Source organism: Lathamus discolor, chromosome 1 (genome assembly GCF_037157495.1).
Source record: "Lathamus discolor isolate bLatDis1 chromosome 1, bLatDis1.hap1, whole genome shotgun sequence".
Lineage (NCBI taxonomy): Eukaryota > Metazoa > Chordata > Aves > Psittaciformes > Psittacidae > Lathamus > Lathamus discolor.
In genome coordinates, this window is record NC_088884.1 from 154,013,829 (window position 1) to 154,033,259 (window position 19,431).

The 19,431-nt window shown below is 38.5% G+C and overlaps 1 protein-coding gene across 4 annotated transcripts in view; it reads right to left on the reverse strand.

Annotated features, from left to right (window-relative positions):
- The window catches only part of AFAP1 (actin filament associated protein 1), a 120,741-nt gene that overhangs the window by 26,171 nt on the left and 75,139 nt on the right, over positions 1–19,431 (reverse strand). For all 4 annotated transcript variants that reach the window (XM_065659889.1, XM_065659907.1, XM_065659916.1 and 1 more), the window contains exons 5-8: positions 15,552–15,763; positions 12,391–12,570; positions 2,487–2,579; positions 890–974 (exon numbers count right to left, since the gene is read on the reverse strand). In XM_065659889.1, coding sequence (XP_065515961.1) covers positions 890–974; positions 2,487–2,579; positions 12,391–12,570; positions 15,552–15,763 — 570 coding nt within the window. The remainder of the gene's footprint in view (positions 1–889; positions 975–2,486; positions 2,580–12,390; positions 12,571–15,551; positions 15,764–19,431) is intronic.

Sequence of the window (19,431 nt, forward strand, 5' to 3'; positions counted from 1 at the left end):
AGGCCAGACAGCACTGGCACCAAGGCCAGTATTGACATTGTGCTCACTGCAGCTCACATTACCCTTCATCTTGACAGCTGCAGAAGGATGTCTTATCTAAATGATACCATTGCTTTATGACAAGTTAACAAAGTCACAGGTTTTGTTCTGCTTTAAGGAGGAGGGAAGAGGATGAGGAAGACAGCATAAGGGTTGAGTGGTTTAGGTAAAGTGTTTTAGATAGAACTCAGACTAAATTCCCCACGGTTTAGGATTTACCTTTGTTAGATTATAGGGACTACAAAACACGCATGGCTGCAAAGTAGCACATGTAAAATTTTATACGTATATGCTCACAAATCCACTGATATTACATGATTATATACATTTTAGTATTTTAATATAATATTATAGATTAGTTTTATATATATGTATTTGTGTATACACACATATATATAAACTGTGTATCTATGTGTATACATATTCATATACGAATGATTCTTTCCCTCTACTCAATGATAGCTTTTTGCTCAGAAGCTATACACCCACCGTTTATGCTGCCACTATAGTTACGATTACAAAACGCAACTGCTAGTTGCCTCTAGTGGTCGCTCAAGCTCTGAAAAACTACTTTTGAACATACAAAAGGCCAAGCCAAAATATCTATTTTCTGTTCCCTTACTATTGTATTGATTTCACCTGCACGATAACATCAAGTGCCTTCTGTTACCGCAAAATTTTAACGAATCGTTCTTAACATGATTCAGCTTTCAAGTTAAATTAAATTCTAATGAAAATCTTCAAGAGCTTGACTGCCTATTTTCAAAAGACAGAGCCACGTATTTCACTTCCAATCACTCCCTATATGCACATATTATTTACAACAACCATCTCTGGATCCGGGACATACCTTGTTCTTTCCCATTGCACACAGTTGTGGTACCATTTTCCACAGCACCCTCCCCATCTGAGCTTGGCCTCTCAAACGACAGCTTCTGCAGGAGCAAAGAAATTAGTTGACATACAGTGTGGGCACAGTCACCAAATCAAATGTCATGAGTCAACTTAAAAGGATGCTTACTATTAAATAAAACACATTTCAAGCTCTCACCTACTTGGAAGAGAAATAGCAGATAATAAAAAAAAACAGGGGCCTTAGAAAAGCACACAAACAATAAAATAGGTCTATATTTGAAACTAGTCAAAATAGTGAACTAATCCTAATTCAGTACCTCTTATCATACAACTATAATGAATTTCTAGATTCTATATGTCACTGTTTATTAATCTGATAAGCAATGAAAAAGTACATGGATCAGATAAGAATAATTTTAAAATTATATCTTTAAATAAAGCTTCATATATACATTTACAACTTACCAGAAAATAGTGCCCTCCTACAAGGGCCTTCAATATTCAGTATGTGCTAAAAAGAGGCTTTTGAAATAAAATTTTAGCAGTGATTATTCTGCAAGAGTTGTGTATGAGATATGGGATGAAGCAGTACAGAGCTTACACCAGCACAGTTTTGGTAACCACATTACTCATGAGTGGTGAAGCCGTGAAGAAGATGCACAGATTATCAGAAAAATCAACAAATGAAAAATTTTGCTGCACTTTTTTATGGCATGCATTTTAGAAAACCACCATTTTATGACATTTCCAGTTACCTTTTTAAGACTGTGCAGGTGTGTGCCGACATGCTTTTGCATGTGAAATCAGGAGGACTGAGCTGTCATCGAGTGTGCTTTGCTCTTATTTTTCTGAGGCAAAGCAACATAACACTACTGACAGTGGCACCCTTCCACCATAAGGGTAGAACCTGCCATCTGGAATTTGGTGATGAAACCTTTTTCTAGTGGGAGTTTTAAGCACAGGGTCTGCTCACATGGATGCCTCAGCATAGCAGGGGCTTAAACTGGTGCTGGTAATATACTGATCATTCACTGTAGAGCTGCTTTCCTTGCTAATTCTTGGTATCATATCCCGCTGAGTCAAGGCAGCAGAGACAACCACATAGCCAAGTTTCTGTATTGAGGCACAAATGCTTGAAAGGTTCTGCCAAAACAATGACCTCAGCATGCCCAGGGAGCTCCTCAAGTACTAAATTCCCCAAAATAAAAGACTTTCCCTTACAACTTTTCTATAATCTTCAGCTATTCTTCCTTGACAGTCACATCCCTGCTTCGTCTTTGCACTTGATGGAGAGCGTCTCTGCACCACAGCACATGTACCAGACCCACTTAAGTCTTCACCCTTCAGAATGGCTAAAGTGAAGCTGCTAATGAATACAAGGCAGTCTGCTGGTTGCTCATGACCAAATGAATAGATGTGGCAGAAGCGTTAACTCTGTAGATTGTGTGCACATATCCAAACAAATACAACACAGGGACTAACAATCTAAACCAGTAGCACAAATCAGCCAGTAACTACGTGCAGTGTCTAGCGGTGCCTCTTTAATAAGTAACCATAAGGAGTTTTGCATTAAAGAAGTTTCGTAACTTTACCTTCTCCAGCTCCATCTTGTGTACTGGAGAACTAGACAATGGTCCATCGGAGTCTACAGCTCCCGTACAGTTGCTGCACACATCTTTTATAACCTTAGGAGACAAGGCAAATCTTGTTAATTGTTCACAAGGCACAAATCAGAGAATTTATATATGAATGTGAAGACAGATGGAAGGAGAATCACACAGACGTTTATTAGGCTGGCAGGTGTCAGGGAGGCTGCCACCAAACCAACTTCTCCATGCTGCCTCCCTTAGTTATTTCATGTATTACCTGGAGGAGACACAATGTCTGGAGGTGGAAGGTTTCAGTTTCTAGACAAGCTAAGCTCCAAGGCTCTCCTGAGTAACAAACCAACAGCGCTGCTGATTTCCATGAGCTAGTTCGCAATATGAACTCAGCTGACACAACAAACTAATTTCATTGTGATGATGAAAAAGTGGTATTAAATCCAAGGTCACTTAAGTCAAAGGATAAGAGTTTTGCATAATACGTTATCCAGCTGCTCTTTCTTTGCTACTGAAGAACTAACAAAGTGCTGATCCGCTTAATACTGTGCAGAGGCATTTCACCGCATTTTTGTATTATACTTGCACATTGACATAAAGGTATAGGTCAAATTGTAAATATGTTTGTATGAAATGGGAATGGCATTGTCTGCTTTTAAAAATTAAAGAATAATCCATAACCTGGAATTCACTGAGATTTTTAACAGAATTTGAAGAACTTAAAACCCTTAAACTATCTAAGTGTACAAACACATGAGTAAAGACATTTGATGATTTCCCATGGACATAAGTTTTTTATCTCTTATGAGGCTACCATGAGCCCATTGTAAGTCTAGAACTGCTTGTGCTGATGAGAACCTGATTCTCCATCCAGATTCATGCCGAGGGGGTGCTGAACTCTAAACCACTGATTACACCCATGCATTCATGCAAGGACAGCAGAACCAAGTGAGATAAGAAAGGAAAGCATCCTACTCTGCCAGAAGCATCACTGCTAGACACGAAAACTCTCCCCTTTGCATGTACATGTATGTTTACATATCCAGCTCCTTCCTTTACACTGTTTACAGCAAGCTCATCTGGCATAGAGGAGGATCTGGCCTGAGAACTCCTTGTTCCAGGGAAAACGGCAATCCAGCTAACTGTCAAAATCCAGAATTCTTTCAAGGAGAGGAAAAGCAAAACAACAAACAATGTCTTTTTAGTTTCAAACAGTATTATCCAAATGTGGAAACTACTAAAGAGCTAAAGATGGCACCAAACAGTCTTTACACAGTACAGAAGTTCCTTTTAAGGGTGAAGCTAAACAAATCAAATGTTTATGAGCTTACAAAAACCCTATTGCTACAACTTATGAGCACATTATAAGTTAAAGGCATTATTTGTTATAAAGAAAGAAAGATCAGTAGCCCCATTTTACAGATGGAGAACTCAGGAACAAAAGAAAGATTAAATCACTCACTCAATGTCACATAAAAAAAATCTGAGCAGAGCCGAGACATGAACTTATACATTTATTTATGAACTAGTATCTTAAAACACTTCAGCATTCCTTCTTAACTGTCTGAACTTCCCTATAGCTTGTCCCAGAAACAAAAGCACAGTATTTCATGGCACTTGTCGTCCTTTGTAACAGAAAATTTACATATATCTGTTGCAGAGCATTTGTACCTCAGAGTTAAATGTAGCCCTAATTTCATTAAAATCACAAAAATTATTTGCATGTGTGCTGTTTTATTTTCAATTGCTGGTCCTCAGTACGGTGTAAATACACTGCTGTTTTCTTCCTAGAGAAAAGTGACCATACAGTTTCTGGGAACATTTATTTCTGTCTCCTGCATGACCCTGATTCAATGGCTCATGTTTTCAGCATCTGCTCACACCACACAGTTAGTTAATTTTGGCAAAGGCAGATAGTAATGGGAGTTACAGACAGAACAGAGGGAAATGATTTGGCAGCACTAACTGAATAGTATGTGCAAAGTCATGCACTCAAGTAAATCCGGTTCTTATCATACCTCACATATTTAAAGAGAAGCTAAAGTGTTTAATTGGGTTGTAATTAAATTTTGATTAAAAAATTGACACACTATTAAATGAAAGTTTGTGGCAAGATCTGCAGTAAATGCGTATTCAAGGATCCAACACTTCATTTGGGTTCAAGGGTTCACTGGCAGAGATTTGTTCATCACCTCCTATGCGCAATATAATTATGTTCGATGCACAGCATAAAACTCATACTTCTACAGCTCACCAGGATGAAATGCCTTTACTATATAATGATTGTGTGGATGCACTCTCTATAATTACATTTGCAGTCAGCTGCCATTATAAATCTGGTTTTCACATGCTTATAGCTTTAACTCAAAATTTTAAGGATAAAACATTCCACCAGTGTTGCCAACCTGCATAATTTCAATCACAAGACTCAGAGTTCTTGTCAGTTTTTCTGTGTTCCATCTCCTGGAGTCATAGGAAAACAAAAGATCACAATTTTCATTAAAAAATAGTTGTGAGTTAGAGTGCGGAAAGGAGGTCAGCAAACTTTTATCCATTACAATGAAATGAAATGTGTGAAAATATGAGTAAGTGCATCTCAGTGGCTCCAAGACTAGAAACCAAACGAAAGGAATACCCAAATGTGTTATTTTTAATAAAATGGTATAATCTGGAAGGCTGTACTGAGAATACTTCATAATGGTGCATACTCCATTAATAGTTTTAGTTTTCTCACACTTTAGAAATGCGAAATTATTCCCTTTTTTTTCACCACAAATGCCTTTGTACATTACATCTACACACAGAGAGAGTGATCTGCCAGGAAAATCAAACTGAGATCATAAACAGACTATGTACTCAAATATTTAAAATACATGAGAAAATGTAATCAGAAAACTGAAGACCTGTCATTTCTTTGGAGAGCCTCAAAACTAAATACATTTTAAAAAATCTTCTGTTATTCAATTGCAAGAATTTTAAATACCACTATTACCATTGCAGTATTACAATTAGCAGATTTCAGAACTGCCACTTTCAAAAGCAGACCTGGAAAAACCTTGTGCAGCCTGAACTATATTATTATTTCTTATTTATAGAATCATACAATCATTTAGGTTGGAAAAGACCTTTAAGATCATTGAGTCCAACCATTAACCTAGTGCTGCCAAGTCCACCACTAAACTGTGTCCCCAAGTGCCACATCTACACATCTTTTAAATACCTCCAGGGATGGTGGCTGCATCACTTCCCTGGGCAGCTTGTTCCAGTGCTTGACAGCCCTTCTGGTGAAGAAGTTTTTCCTAACATCTAGTCTAAACCTCCCCTTGTGCAACCTGAGGCCATTTCCATTTGTCCTATCACTTGTTACTTGACCAATCCCCACTACAATCTCCTTCCAGGTAGCTGTAGTCAGCAGTAAGTCGTCCCCCCCCAAGCCTGCTTTACTCCAGGCTGAACAACTCCAACCTGCTCCTTGTAATACATGTGCTCTAGACCTTCATAGAAACGTCTCAAATCACCAGCTGGGTCAGGTATACACCAGTGTATCACACTGAGTGCAGTAACATGAGGAATACAGGGAAAATATTTGTAGGTAGAGAGCTGGAAAGATTCCCTGCCCTGAGCAATTGACAGTGACGGGTGAAGTCATTGGAATTTCTGCCATGTGGTGTGTCTGGAATACTTCTCTCTTTAAAAACTATCTTACCACACAAGCACTAAAATTTACTGTAAAACCTTCAGACTTGCACTCACCTACAAATTCCTATAATTCTTGTATCTTATTTTAAGTGATACACCAGGACAGGAGGCCCTCCACTTATTCTTTCTATATGCAAAGTCAGAAGAATCAATTAGGTTTTTCAGCTACCTTCAAAGAGCCAAGCTGTAGATGAGAAGCACAAGGCTAGACAGTAAAACCAGAAAGGCTGCTCGCTGGCCAGATCCTGCCACACACAAACCCAGCAAATTCTGAGTAAAAGTACTGAATTTGTAGATGGGTCCTTGTGGTTGATCTCTTTGGGACCTTATAAGGAATAACGCTGGAAGTCACCCTGCATTTGAGGAGCTTGCAGACCTCTCTCCTGGTGGATACCATGGTATGAGTTCAGGCTACAGGCTGATGTGATTACAGCATCTCATCTCACATTTTCATGAAACTCACAGGAAAAGCTCATACTTTTAATACGATTAAGTTCAAAGATGATTAGGGAGAAAGCTGATGGCCTGACTGCACATTTGGTTCACTTCTGTATGTAACCAGGCTAGAAATCCACAAAGCCAATCCCCCACCCCCAGCTTGTCTACCCACGTTTTGGAAATACAGGAATTGCTAGAAATGGGACAGGCTGTATCCCCTGCCTCTATAGCTCAACTCTGAAAATAGCAATATGGTAAAGCTGAAATCTGCTTATGCACAAGACAGCATAGAGAGAAGAGTTTGGCCCCAGGTGCAATCCCTTATTTCTCATTCCTGAAACACTCCTTTTCAGTGCTGGAGGAGTACTGACTTTCCGGGACTCCTCGCCGTTTCGGCATGACTAAATTCTCATTTTCTCTCTTTTGGACTCTTACGGATTACATTTGTTAGTATCAAGCTCCTCCTCCTTAAGGGAGCACCAAAATTCTCTTAGGATTTTGTACAGAAGAAATTCACCAATGATTTTACCTAGCTAAATTAGAGGAAAAGCAGAAATTATCCATATCATAGCCTGTGCTTTAAGTCTCAAAAAGAAACTCCCCGTACCTTCTGTACTGGAAAACATCATTCTTAATCATCCCCTAGCCTGAAATGATTCATCTGTCTGTCTTATTGCTGTTTGAGCAAAGTGGGGATGAGATTCTAGCAGACTAGCAGCCAGCAAGCCTATCTTTCATGCCTGTATGACAACTTAAAAATATTTTCCCGACACATTCAACCAAGACAACCCCTGTATTATTCCAGTGTAATTACCATGAATATTAGTATGCATGGCTGACGGACCAGACAGAGCCCAGGGAAGTAGGTGCTGGGTGGCTGCAAGGCCAGAGGTGCCCTGTGCAAGGGGAGCTGCATCCCCAGCCCAATGTGGAGATGCAAGATCACATGTCAGGCTGTAAATCTGAGCTAACTACAATTTAAGTAATTTCCAATCCAAAGCTGCAAGTACAAGAGAGGATGAACAATATCTAGTGGTGAAAGCAGGGCATCAAGTCTCAGCACTCCTGGGTTTTGCTCCAAGATCTTCTATAGCTTGTATCTGTGATTTTAGCCAGGAACCTAAAGAAAATTTATCACTGAGAAAACAAGCAAATGGGATGTTCGTGGTGCTGTTAATTGGTTTTCTTTGTTGCTCATTTATTTATTTATTTATTTTAATTTACGTATGCAGCTACCGGTCACACACAGACACACGGATTCACAGCCAAGCTGGGGTCTTCTGGTTTTGTCAAAGCACACTGGCAGCAGTCCTGCAGGCTGGTCAAAGCTCTCCCTCACAGCTTAGTCTATCAGATTTGGCCCTAAATAGGTCCGATGCAAATATATTGACCTTGCAATTATTTGAACTCAGTTATCTAAAATCATCTCTTTAAGACAATAGGGGTGTAAATCCTGTGAGGTTTAATTTAGTTGCAAAGCCTTCGCTGCTGGTGATGTGAGAGAAAGAACCCAGAACCCAGCGCGCCTGTCTTGGGACACAGTATATATACTTACAAACTAACAAATGCTAAATGGAAATCACTTGTACCAAGTATGCATCCCCAAGCACAGTTTTTCCAGTCAGTTATTAAGGCATAATCATTCAGCACTTGACTCTACTCAGCTATAAAATAGAGATAATAACCTCTTTGGGGAACATTACTTAAGCCAAGAAAATAATGTTTGAAGTGTTTTGAGATCTCTAGCTGGAAATTCCCATAGAAAGTAAAAGCAGCCACGTAATGTTTACAGTTACAAGCTCAGTGTTGTGCCGCTTCAAACTGGTAAAAGAAGAGCTCTGTCAGTAGTTTATACTTCAGAAAAACTCAGTGCACATCAAGACTGAAGCCCAGAAGTTACTTGATTCCCCTCACTAAGCTCAGCGCAGTGAAAACAAGAAGTGGTTTTCAAAGACTTTTACGAGAGGCAGCATGCAGTTATTAGAGACGGAAACTGGGTGGGACAACAGGATTAACAGCTCTATGAGGAGTGTTGCAGGGCCTTTGCACACCTCAATACAGTCACAACCTTGATTTTCTTCTCTCTTCAGGGCATAAAATCCCTCTTATTACAAGTTCAGAACTGAACACTGTCAAAATGATAGAGGATTTAAGGTCCTTTCCAACCCTAACTATTCTATGATTCTATGAAGAAATGTATGCCTGAGTCATTGCTCAGTTACAGACCCTCCACTGAAGAGATTGCTGCAAAATGGCTGCACACTGCAAAATGAAGAAGAGTTACCAGAGGGTGCCTAATGTTAGCGAAAAACGAAAATCAAGGCCAGTACTCCAAAATGATAGATTACCTCTCATGAGTGATAAATCAGAAATACATTTTTGCAGAAGGCAATGCAAAGAGGAAGAGCAGGCCTTGTGACCAGACACCACGACCATGTCCTTCTACTGGGTTTCTACAAGAAGCTATTTCAGAACTTAATTCTTTTGGCATCCATGTATTCTGAAGAGCAGATTTATGTGGCCTAGTCTGAAGGTCCTGCACACAGAACACACTCATCTCTATGAATGAAGCCACTAAACAAGCATCTTCTTGTAATGTCATGTTCTTAGTAGTCCTTTTATTTTTCATGTAGCATTTCCCAGGGATGCTGACAAGTAGGTGTAGTTTCACCAGTCTGTGGGCTGTGCTGAGACAAATGGGCAGATTTAAGACCTTACTTGACCACAAATGCACAAAAGCACACACAGATGCACATAGACTCAACTGCGCATGGAAAAAGATCATTTTTGGGTCAGAGTGTATAACTGCACACATTTTTTATGTACATTTTTGTGGGAACATTTTAGGACTCAAGTCTGGAAAATTCCACCACTTCATGTTGCCCACCATATTACAGCTCTAATGTATGATCTCAGTTCTAGCCTGAATTTATACTACTTATTCTCCTTGCTCTGAAATCTTGACAGTCTCTTCGGTGACATCAGCTATCTTTTTTTTTCATCAAGCATTTGTTAGCTGGTAAAACTGAAACCCCCTTTGTGGTTTCCAGTCTAGACTTCAATTTACACTGAGTTTATCACCTGGGGTTTTTTGGTGTCATCTTTACAAAAAAGGTGTAAAATATTCTGCCTTTATTTTGCCATGTGTTCCAACTGATATTTAAAAATTCCTTGCTTATATAAATGTATTTTATACTGATTACATCTGACCCGGAAAAAAAAAATCATCTGGTTTAGCTTTCATTGGAAAATCTGGCCTCCAAAGCCATTTTGAGCTTTTCAGGCTCAAAAGGAAAGCTTTAATTTGACACTTACAAGTGAATTAATGAGAACCCATTGATCCTAAGTGATAACCTGGCTCCAATGGCACGTATTGGCATAGAATCTTTGACAAAAAAGAACAGGCAGCCTCGTATTTACAAATGTGGTTGCAGAGACTTTTCTCATTGTCAGTCTCTGAATCTGCCCATTCTATTAACTGTGGAAATCTCACGTAGGTGATGGAATGCTGGGGGGACCCTGGTCCTATTGAGTGACAGACAGGGAAAGCTCACATCACTTCTCCCAAAACAAAGCAGTGATCTCTTTCTCAGTAATATAGGAACTTCCTACACAAAGCCATCAGGGACTGTAGTGACAGGACAAGGGTTAACAGATTCAAACTTAAACAGGGGAAGTTTAGGTTGGATATAAGGAAGAAGTTCTTTACTGTAAGGGTGGTGAGGCACTGGAATGGCTTGCCCAGGGAGGTTGTGAATGCTCCATCCCTGGCAGTGTTCAAGGCCAGGTTGGACAGAGCCTTGGGTGACATGGTTTGGTGTGAGGTGTTCCTGCCCATGGCAGGGGGGTTGGAACTAGATGATCTTAAGGTCCTTTCCAACCCTAACTAACTATTCTATGATTCTATACATGATTTTCAGAAGCTCATTTTATATAAGGCTCAAATGAGGAAATTAATGGCTATTTTCATATTAATAACAAAACACCCCTGAAATTTTGCTTCATTTTTAATTACACAAAAACCATTGGTTTTTTTTCTGCAGAAAACTATACTCCTCGAAAACACTGGGGCTGTTGCAAGACCTAACCATTTTTGGTTAGCTGTTGGATAGGCAAGTTGTAGTGCACAGAACAGTGTGCTGCAGCAGTGCTGAGGGCTTGGAAGTGAGCATACAGTAGCACTGCCATGTACTTGAAAGAGTTTTTATTAACAGGGAGCCTTGCAGCAGGAAGGAGCTAAATAAAGTGCTGTCAGACTGTCTCCAAATGCTTTGCAGATAACATACTGTCCGGGAATGCTTTATGTACAATTAAAAAGACAACCATTTTTATGAAAGAAAGTCTGATAACTGCCAATGAATTCAGCATTACTAAACCCAAGTTTAGAACAACACAGGAAATAATGATGCAGTTACTATGATCTAATGACAGTGGAATGCCCTTGGAAAAGAATATGACTTATGACTCCTTTCATTCCAATCAGTGTTTCTGCAACTCTAGGTGAGTTAGTGGGACACTTGGATTGTGCTAGATTTTAAAACATAAAACAAGATACTGATGTTGGAAGAAGCCTCACCAATACACAGCTGTGGTTAGTTTCTACTAAAAACGATAATAGAGAGTGCATTTTATAAGCTACATTTGCAGTCAAAACCAAACACACACAGACTGTGAACCCCCAAAAGGTATATTCAGTATCGCAAAATAGGAAATTACAGATTAATATCCCATTTAGTAAATTAGCCCACAGCAGAACTCATAATTCTTGACCTGCATTCTATGTCTCCTTCTTCTGCAGAAAAACTATTTGCCATCAGGAAATTCCTATGTCTTTAATTTGATTGTATTTGGAAAAATACAATTTATTCTTAGAAAAATAAGTACCATATAAGGTTAGATCAGAGCACATCATGCAGAACGCCTGATGAGTCTTATGCATTCAGACATGCATTTAAAAGGCTGGATTTCAAAGTTTTAAAAACAAGCTACTGAAACTGCAGCGATGGTTTCCCACATTACTTCACTGACCTCCACATTTCAGACTGGCAAAGTCCAACATAAATACTAGTATTCTGGTTAGGATCTAAAACTGCAGTCCTTGCGTTGGGATTTTCCACATTTGCAGACAATGAACAGAAAGGAGTGAAAGATTACAAAATCCCATTTCTCAGAAGTCTGCATTCCCAGAACAAACCATAACAGATGATACTCTGCTAAACCAGGATTAGCAAACTTGAGGTGACTTCAGGAGGTTGAAGGACTTTTCTCCATCCGAAAGAATTCAAACAGGCATCTCCTCAGAGATCCTGCTTTTAAAAAAAAGATGACTATGATGTTGTTATCCCTGTTTTGCAGGGTAGATTACGACAGCTATGCAACACACCACTCCAAAAAGCAACCTGGGTTCCAGTCTCCTCTACACCTTAGGGAATTTCAATCTTCAGCTCACTACTAATAGGTTTCTCAAAAATGAGCTGAGGATGAAGATGGAAGGGAATTGCCTCTCCTCTCAGTTCCAGATTATTGTGTAATTAGCAGTGAAAACCATATGAAGCAGCAGCACCTGTGTAATCCTGAGCTGCTGATTGCCTGAGGAGTTGCTTCGAGGGCTGATCCTGCAGTCCCAAATTACATGGGATTTAAATGGTCTGGATTTGACTGAAAGTTGATGTCTTATCTCAGTTTTTAACAGCAATTGAACAGGGAATGGAAGCACTCTGTGGGTGGAAAAGCTCTTGGTCAGAAACCTTGCCCTTACCTTTAGCCACTGTTCTGCCTGCTCTTTGCTCTGCACTGCCAGAACCAGGGCATCCGCTCCTTGGTGTGAGATTTTCAGTTCATGCTTCTTCTTTTTACTGTCTTTGGGAATGTATGTGATACTGCAGTCATTCAGGAGTAGCTCCATCTGGGGCTGCTGGTCCTTGGAACTTTTGTAACACTAAAAAAATGGTAAGGAAGGAAAGTTCAAAAGTTAGATATCACCTTTCTGAACCTTGGGGAAAAGATTTTATTATATAGAAATGCTATTTTTTAATATTTTCATGCACCCCTTTACCACATACCACAGAGTTCAGCCAACACCAACTTTGCACTTCTCCTTCTCATCCCCTCTGTAAAGCAAAATTACTTCCAGACTGACATTAATAGACATCTTTTATTTTAGGACAGGTACAACACATGGAGAGCATTAAGCTTCTCTGCTTTAACCTTATGACTCAAGCCTGACCTTGATCAGGTAGGAAAAGAGTGATTTAGGGTATCAATCTGTTCACACATAGCAGCAGGATAAACTTGTACAGTTAATGACTTTAAAGCCCAGATGTTTACCCTACCCTCCAGCAACAGCCCTACTTATCTAGGCAAACTGCATCAGTCCCTGCAGCTGCAGTTGCAGAGACACGGGCACATGCTTTAGTCAGCTCTTCTTTCTCTTAAGAAAAGTCAAAAAAAATTGTCACAGTGTAGAAAGGGGGCAAAGTCCCACTTTTTCAGCCAATACAGTTTAATAGTCACTGCACAACACTGATTAATCAATCTCCATGTTAGTTTATTTTGTAAGCTCCTGGCTAAAACTATATAACCTATACGATTTTTTTTCCCTCTTTAGTAAATGCTGCCAATGCCATTTCATGCTGGATCTCTGATGACCTGCTCTGTATCTGAACTAGTGATCTAAAGATGAAGGGTTACAACACTTACCCTATAGACCCAGACCCTATTCCTGCCTTCCAACACATCAGTACAGCTGTGGCTCTTAAAGCTGTCATAGTGCCAGATTACAGACAACATTCAACTGTGCGTATGAATGTCCACTTATTTTATGCACTTATGTAAATTGGCCTTTCACTCATTCAAAGATGCATGAAGGCTATAAAGGCATCTGATAATATAGAAAGTATCTGCTAACAAAGAAGACTAATTAGTATATGCATACATAGAATAGTCAAGTATAAATGTGAACAGAGAAACGCACATGAACTTTTGCAGGCCATCAACAGTATTTACATCATGATGGGACAGTCAGGAAGACAGTAGCTGTTAAAAGTGTGTTATAAACACTACAACTTAGGCTGAGCAAATACAGCCACTCTAAACCAGCCTCTGCAAATCACTCATAGTCCGCCTTTCTTCTCCAAAGCCCGTTAACTCAAAGTTTCTCCAGCATGGTCAGAGATTTTAAGCGTGTAACATTAAAAAAATATTAAATTTTCAAGCTATGAAATCTTGAAAACATGCAACGTTAGTGTCTTTAAAAAAAAATAAACAGCATATCATTTTCTTTACATTAATTTAAACATCTTATTTATAATTATACATTACTAAGCCTGAAGTATTCCAATATTAAAGGTCTTTAAGTGAAAAATGATTCCCTCCGAAAAGTTACTTCTAATGCCTAATTCTAATTAAAATATTTGGGGGTTATGATGACAGCTGCATTTATAACACAAGCAATTACTAATCCCTAAGAACATATATTTGTTTTACTTGCATATCTCATATGTTAAATGTCTAAGGCCTCATTCAAACAATAAACCAAACTTGTGTAACTTGGTCGTTAGAGCCTATTGTGATTTTTATTTTCTTAATCCCCATTACAGAATTACTGAAAGACAATCCCTGTAAGGAAAAAAAAACCTTTTCAGACCACACATGTGGCTAAAGGAAATGAAAATAGAAAAAAAACCCCCATATTTCTATACAGAAACAAACATAATTGTAGAAGAAATATTGTATGACTTCAGGGAAAAATCTGTTTCTTTCCCTCTTTCTTTTCTTCAAGCTGTTATCAGATGGTCTTGAAATCTGATCCTGATACATGGTGATAAAAACGCGAACTAAGGATAATGGCATTATAACAATATAATAAAAATTGAATCAGATTCTTTTTGACATTTAAATAGAGAAGCATACAAGAATGTAATCCTCACTAACCATTGAAATCTAGCAAATTCATTCCAATTATGTTTTCAGAAACTTCTTAGTTCATATGCTGTTGCTTCCTGCACTGCCATAAGCGCAAATGAACTTGGAAAGTGAACACAGCTAAGCTGCATTGTACCAGTGTAGAATAATGAGGTTCTACAGAAAATGTTCTATCACCAGCTTTTAACATGAGCTAGATTGCGGTAATTACTGCTTACATAATTAGTTACAACTGTTGGAAACACCAGATAGAAGGCAGGAACTGCCTGAGAACCCAACCTATTTATTACTGTAAGCACTAGTTCACTTACAGTGACACAGAAATATCTCTTTCACACAATTAGGCTCTCCTTTTAGAAAATAAAAAGAGGCCTATAAGTAGATAATTTACTAACTTATGGAATCTTTTAGTGGTGCCTCCAATCAGAAAGAAACATAACAGATTTGCTTAAGGAACAAATACATTCACTTGTTTCTTTTCTTTCTATACTGCAGCTGTGCATCGTGTGAATACTGCATCTGTAATTACTGCAGAACAGATGGCAAAGGTTTAGTATAAAGTGTATACATTACCACGGCATATGCTGCCAAGTGAATTCTCAGTCTAACAAGGGACTTTTCTCTCCAGCAGTCTGATCTAACAGTTCATACACAAAGCTCCCTATGAGATTTTTTGTCCTCAGGGAACGAGAGATTGGATTTACAGTTTCAGCATTTTCTTTTTCCAAATGAAATATGTTAGAATAGGCCAGACTTTCTTTCCAGTATCAGGGAGCTGCCTGGGTTTAAGTGCACTAAAAATCAAAGTTCTAAGTGGCATAATGCTGCACTTATAATTTCAGTGCTTCTTCGGTAAATCATGACCAAACTCTTTGGTAAGGTTACTGTAGACTTGGCCACTCTTTGCAGAATATATTCCAAACCAGAGTCCTGTAAAAATAAATACATCATCTAAAAGGTATAAAGAAAATACAGCTACATAAAAATAAAAATTACCAGTAGTTTGTTTTCTTTGATAACACACAGTAGTTTGGTCCATTGGCCAAATCGTTTCTTTCTAAGGAGGAAGGCACAGATTTTGGCATCCTTCACCAGATCCATAGAAGCTTCCTCAGAAGGCCACTGATGTCTCATTTTCTTCCCCTTTCCATCCTCCTCCTCTTCATCATAAGATTCATAAGAGCTGCTCATAGCATCTGAGTCATAATCTTTAAGAAAAGTGTAAAAGTGTCAAGTTAAAACATTTAGCCATGAAGTGTACTGAAATAACTCAAAATCTCAACAGGCTTCATTTGAAGTTAAGGCTTTTGAAAGTCAGCCATGAACAAATTACTGTTTCAATGCTAAGTGGCATTGATATATTAAGTTAATTGAGAAAGAGGTGAAGTTCCACCATGAAACTTTATAGAAGACCCATATTGACACCTTGGGCATTTTAATTGAAAGAATAGCTGCAGATACGTAGCTATAATTTTAGGGAGTGTTTTATTATCTTCCAAATATTATTTGGCAGCTACCTTCACCTATTGTAATTATTTTACAGAGAAACCTCTACATCTTTCCCTATTGCATAATGCAAACTGTAGGCACAGAAATATCAATATTAGTACAGCATATCAAGAAACAACCACTGAATATGACAAAGGTCACAAAAGTACATTATGGGGCACTATCTACCTACCATAACATTTCACATAATTCTGAAGCATTCTGCAAAAAACATTTGCTATGTTCTTAGCCTGAAGAGTTTAATCCTGCTCCAAGGTTGATGATGGAATGGGCAGATTCCTTTTTAATTAAACAATCTATGTTCAGGCCTTTTATTTTCAACAGTGCAGGCAGCTCTAGCAGTCCCCTCAATTACAAAACTACAGCTATTACCAAAGAACCCTCTCTTCCTCCATCCATACTTATTTGTTTATTTGGGTGCATATATATATATATATATATATATATATGTGTGTGTATTAAATATATAAGCTATTATATATATAAGCTATAAATATATAAGATATTAACACCTGAAGGCATGCCTGTTACCCACTGCATATGCTCCTATGGAGGAAAATTGATTAGAATATTTTTAACAGCTGAAATTTCATCTAAACATTTCAAGTAGACTTTGATACATTTTTAGGGCAGAAGGTGGAAGAAAAATCTCTCATTTGCTTTACCTAGGTATTTAGGACACAGTTGGGATGTAGGAAGGAGACCTGGGACAACTTGGAAGAGGACAAGAGAGTGGATTGCTGGAAAGCTCATTCTACATGAGTTCCTGCCTTTGTGCATATCCAGACCTCACATCTCTGAATCAAGACTAGATATTCTGATCTGATTTGTGTTTCCATAGAAGTGCACAAAACAGGGTAACTCCATTCCAAAGTGAAATGAAAGTAAAATCTGAAGTTCTGGGATAACATGTTTCATTATTATTTATTTATTTTAGTTAATTGCCAATTAATGGTCAATTTTGCTACAGAGCATTTGGTTTGGGACAGCTCCATATGGGCAGGTGATAAAAGCCTCAGATGATTATCCATGGGAAAACACTACTATTTTTCACTTGCCTTACAAAAATTAAGAGAAAGATGGAAAAATCTATGGTAGATGTTTAAACTGACGGATTTGGAAATATTTATTCCAGAGTATCTATTTTTGCATATTTGTTTAAAAGAATGTGTTAGATCTGGTAGAACTTGCTGCTTCATCCATCTCTTTCTTGTTCCTCTCCATGAAGCAGGGAAAAAGCCTAAAAAACTTCCCATCAAAACCAGAACCAAACCAAAACATTCTCCCACCAGATCTGTTTTTGGAGCGGTTATCCATAAACTTTCACACAGAAACATCAGGAAATGCTTGAGAGAGCAGTTACCAGTCTCAAAAACACAGTAGCATGCCAGCCTTTTTGAAACAGAGGCAGAATGTTTTATGTGGTGTTATACGAAGATGGAAGGTCTAGTCATTAAATCAGCATCTTCAAGGTCTTCTCCTAGAGGCATGGGCTAAGGGACAAGCTGCCACAACCTGAAGTTGTTGCCTCTCTGTGAACTTCATCTTTAACAACTGCCTTTCCCTTTTCAGATACTTAGGTGCCCATAACCTCCTCATCCTTTCTTCAAATTCAGCAGTGATCTTTGTTGCAGCTATGCCACTGTCACAGTATTCACTTTGATGTTTGCTCCATTTCTGCAGTACTCTCTTACCTTATTTGTGATTTTCTTCTAGTTTTGGCAGTAATATTATTCAGAAACCTATCTTTTTTTTTTTTTTTTTTTTTGAGGTAAGTAGCGTAAGACATCACTAGGCACATATTGACATATGGACATTTTGACTACGGAAATACTATTCTGGCAGCATTTTTCTGTTTAATTACTAATGGGATTTTTCCTCCAAAATTGAGAAATCACCTTTTCAAAGTGAGAGTGTTTGGGGGTTAATTTTCATCAGACCGACTTGAAACATGACTGTATAGGAGGAAAACTCCTCAAATACAGTCTTCCCGAGAGTGGAGCAGGGTTGTTCTTCTAGACTCTGAGTACACTCTGAAGAAGGGATAGTTGCATGAGAGTCCAAGACTTTTCTATCAGAGGATGGTCTATCTAATATGCCTTCCCCATCTCCATTTTTAAGCACATCAATCAACAGGATTCAAAAGCTTAAATCTGTTTTAACACACTGTTTTTTGTTCCTCTTTATGACATGATTTAACTTCTTCATATTGCAGAAAATAAGGTTTCACCTTGGATAAAATTCTTAGTCGTCTCTTGGCCACTTATCAAAAAGTTGCTTTCTTCATACCACACAAAAATCTCACATTCTTTTCAGCAAAGTTACTGGGTTAAATCATTGCTTTTTCCTCACAGCATTACATTTATTGTTTTTGTTACCACAAGTTTTACCAGTTTCTAAAAAAGTTAATTGTAGAAAGTGCTGATTGAGACTTAGAAGTAGAGACTGAAATTCTGCATGTTAAATATCTTACAGGTACTTCCTGTATGGCTCACAAGCAGTCCAAGTGCAGATTTCGTGTTAGCCATATGTTGTATGATCGGCAGAGGGACTCTGCTGGCACAGCAGTTGCAGGTTCATCCAAATCTCTGTTTATAGGAGGATGAGAGCCAATTGGAACTTCAGAGGCTCCCATCCTCACACAGTCTAATGGTATCTCTGGGGAAATGCTGCCATATCCTGCCCATTAACTACTCCTTACGTTTCTCTTCTTGGGTTTGTGGGACTCTTGGCCAGAAGAAGAGTTTGCTGTGTGACTCACACCAGGAAGGATGACCACCTTGGAGTACTCATATCATCCTGGCTGAAACTATGCTGCCCTTTGCCACATCCTTTGTTTCTTTATTTCTCCAAACTGCTGTATCACATCCAAAACAAGGCTTTCAGGCTCTGAGACACAAACCAGCATGTGTAGAAAAAGTGAAAAATGTCTGTCCAAACTAAAGTGGTTTTATTAAGTCTACTGAAGCCTCAAAGACTTAAGATGCACTGATACAACAGGTTCCAATGCTGCTATCTACTTTTTGGTTTTTTTTTTTTTTTTAATCCGTGTTTTCTGATTTTTCTAGCTTTTTTTTTGGAATTGCATTTTGACCCTTATCTTCCCCCAGATTTTTCACAGGTAAGGGGTGAAAATGTTAAAGTCGACTTTCTCATTATTTGCAATAGCATATTCCAAAGTCTGTAACAATTTTGGCATATTGTACAGATCAGTAGCTTTTCATAAAGAATTATCAGACAAGGCATATACAGTCTTGTTTTCATCTACACGCAACTGTTTACAGACAGATTACAGGGACTAGGTGAAGTTACAGATACTTCATTTTCACAACCTATATTCTGCAGTTCCTGTCCACCTTTACAGGTA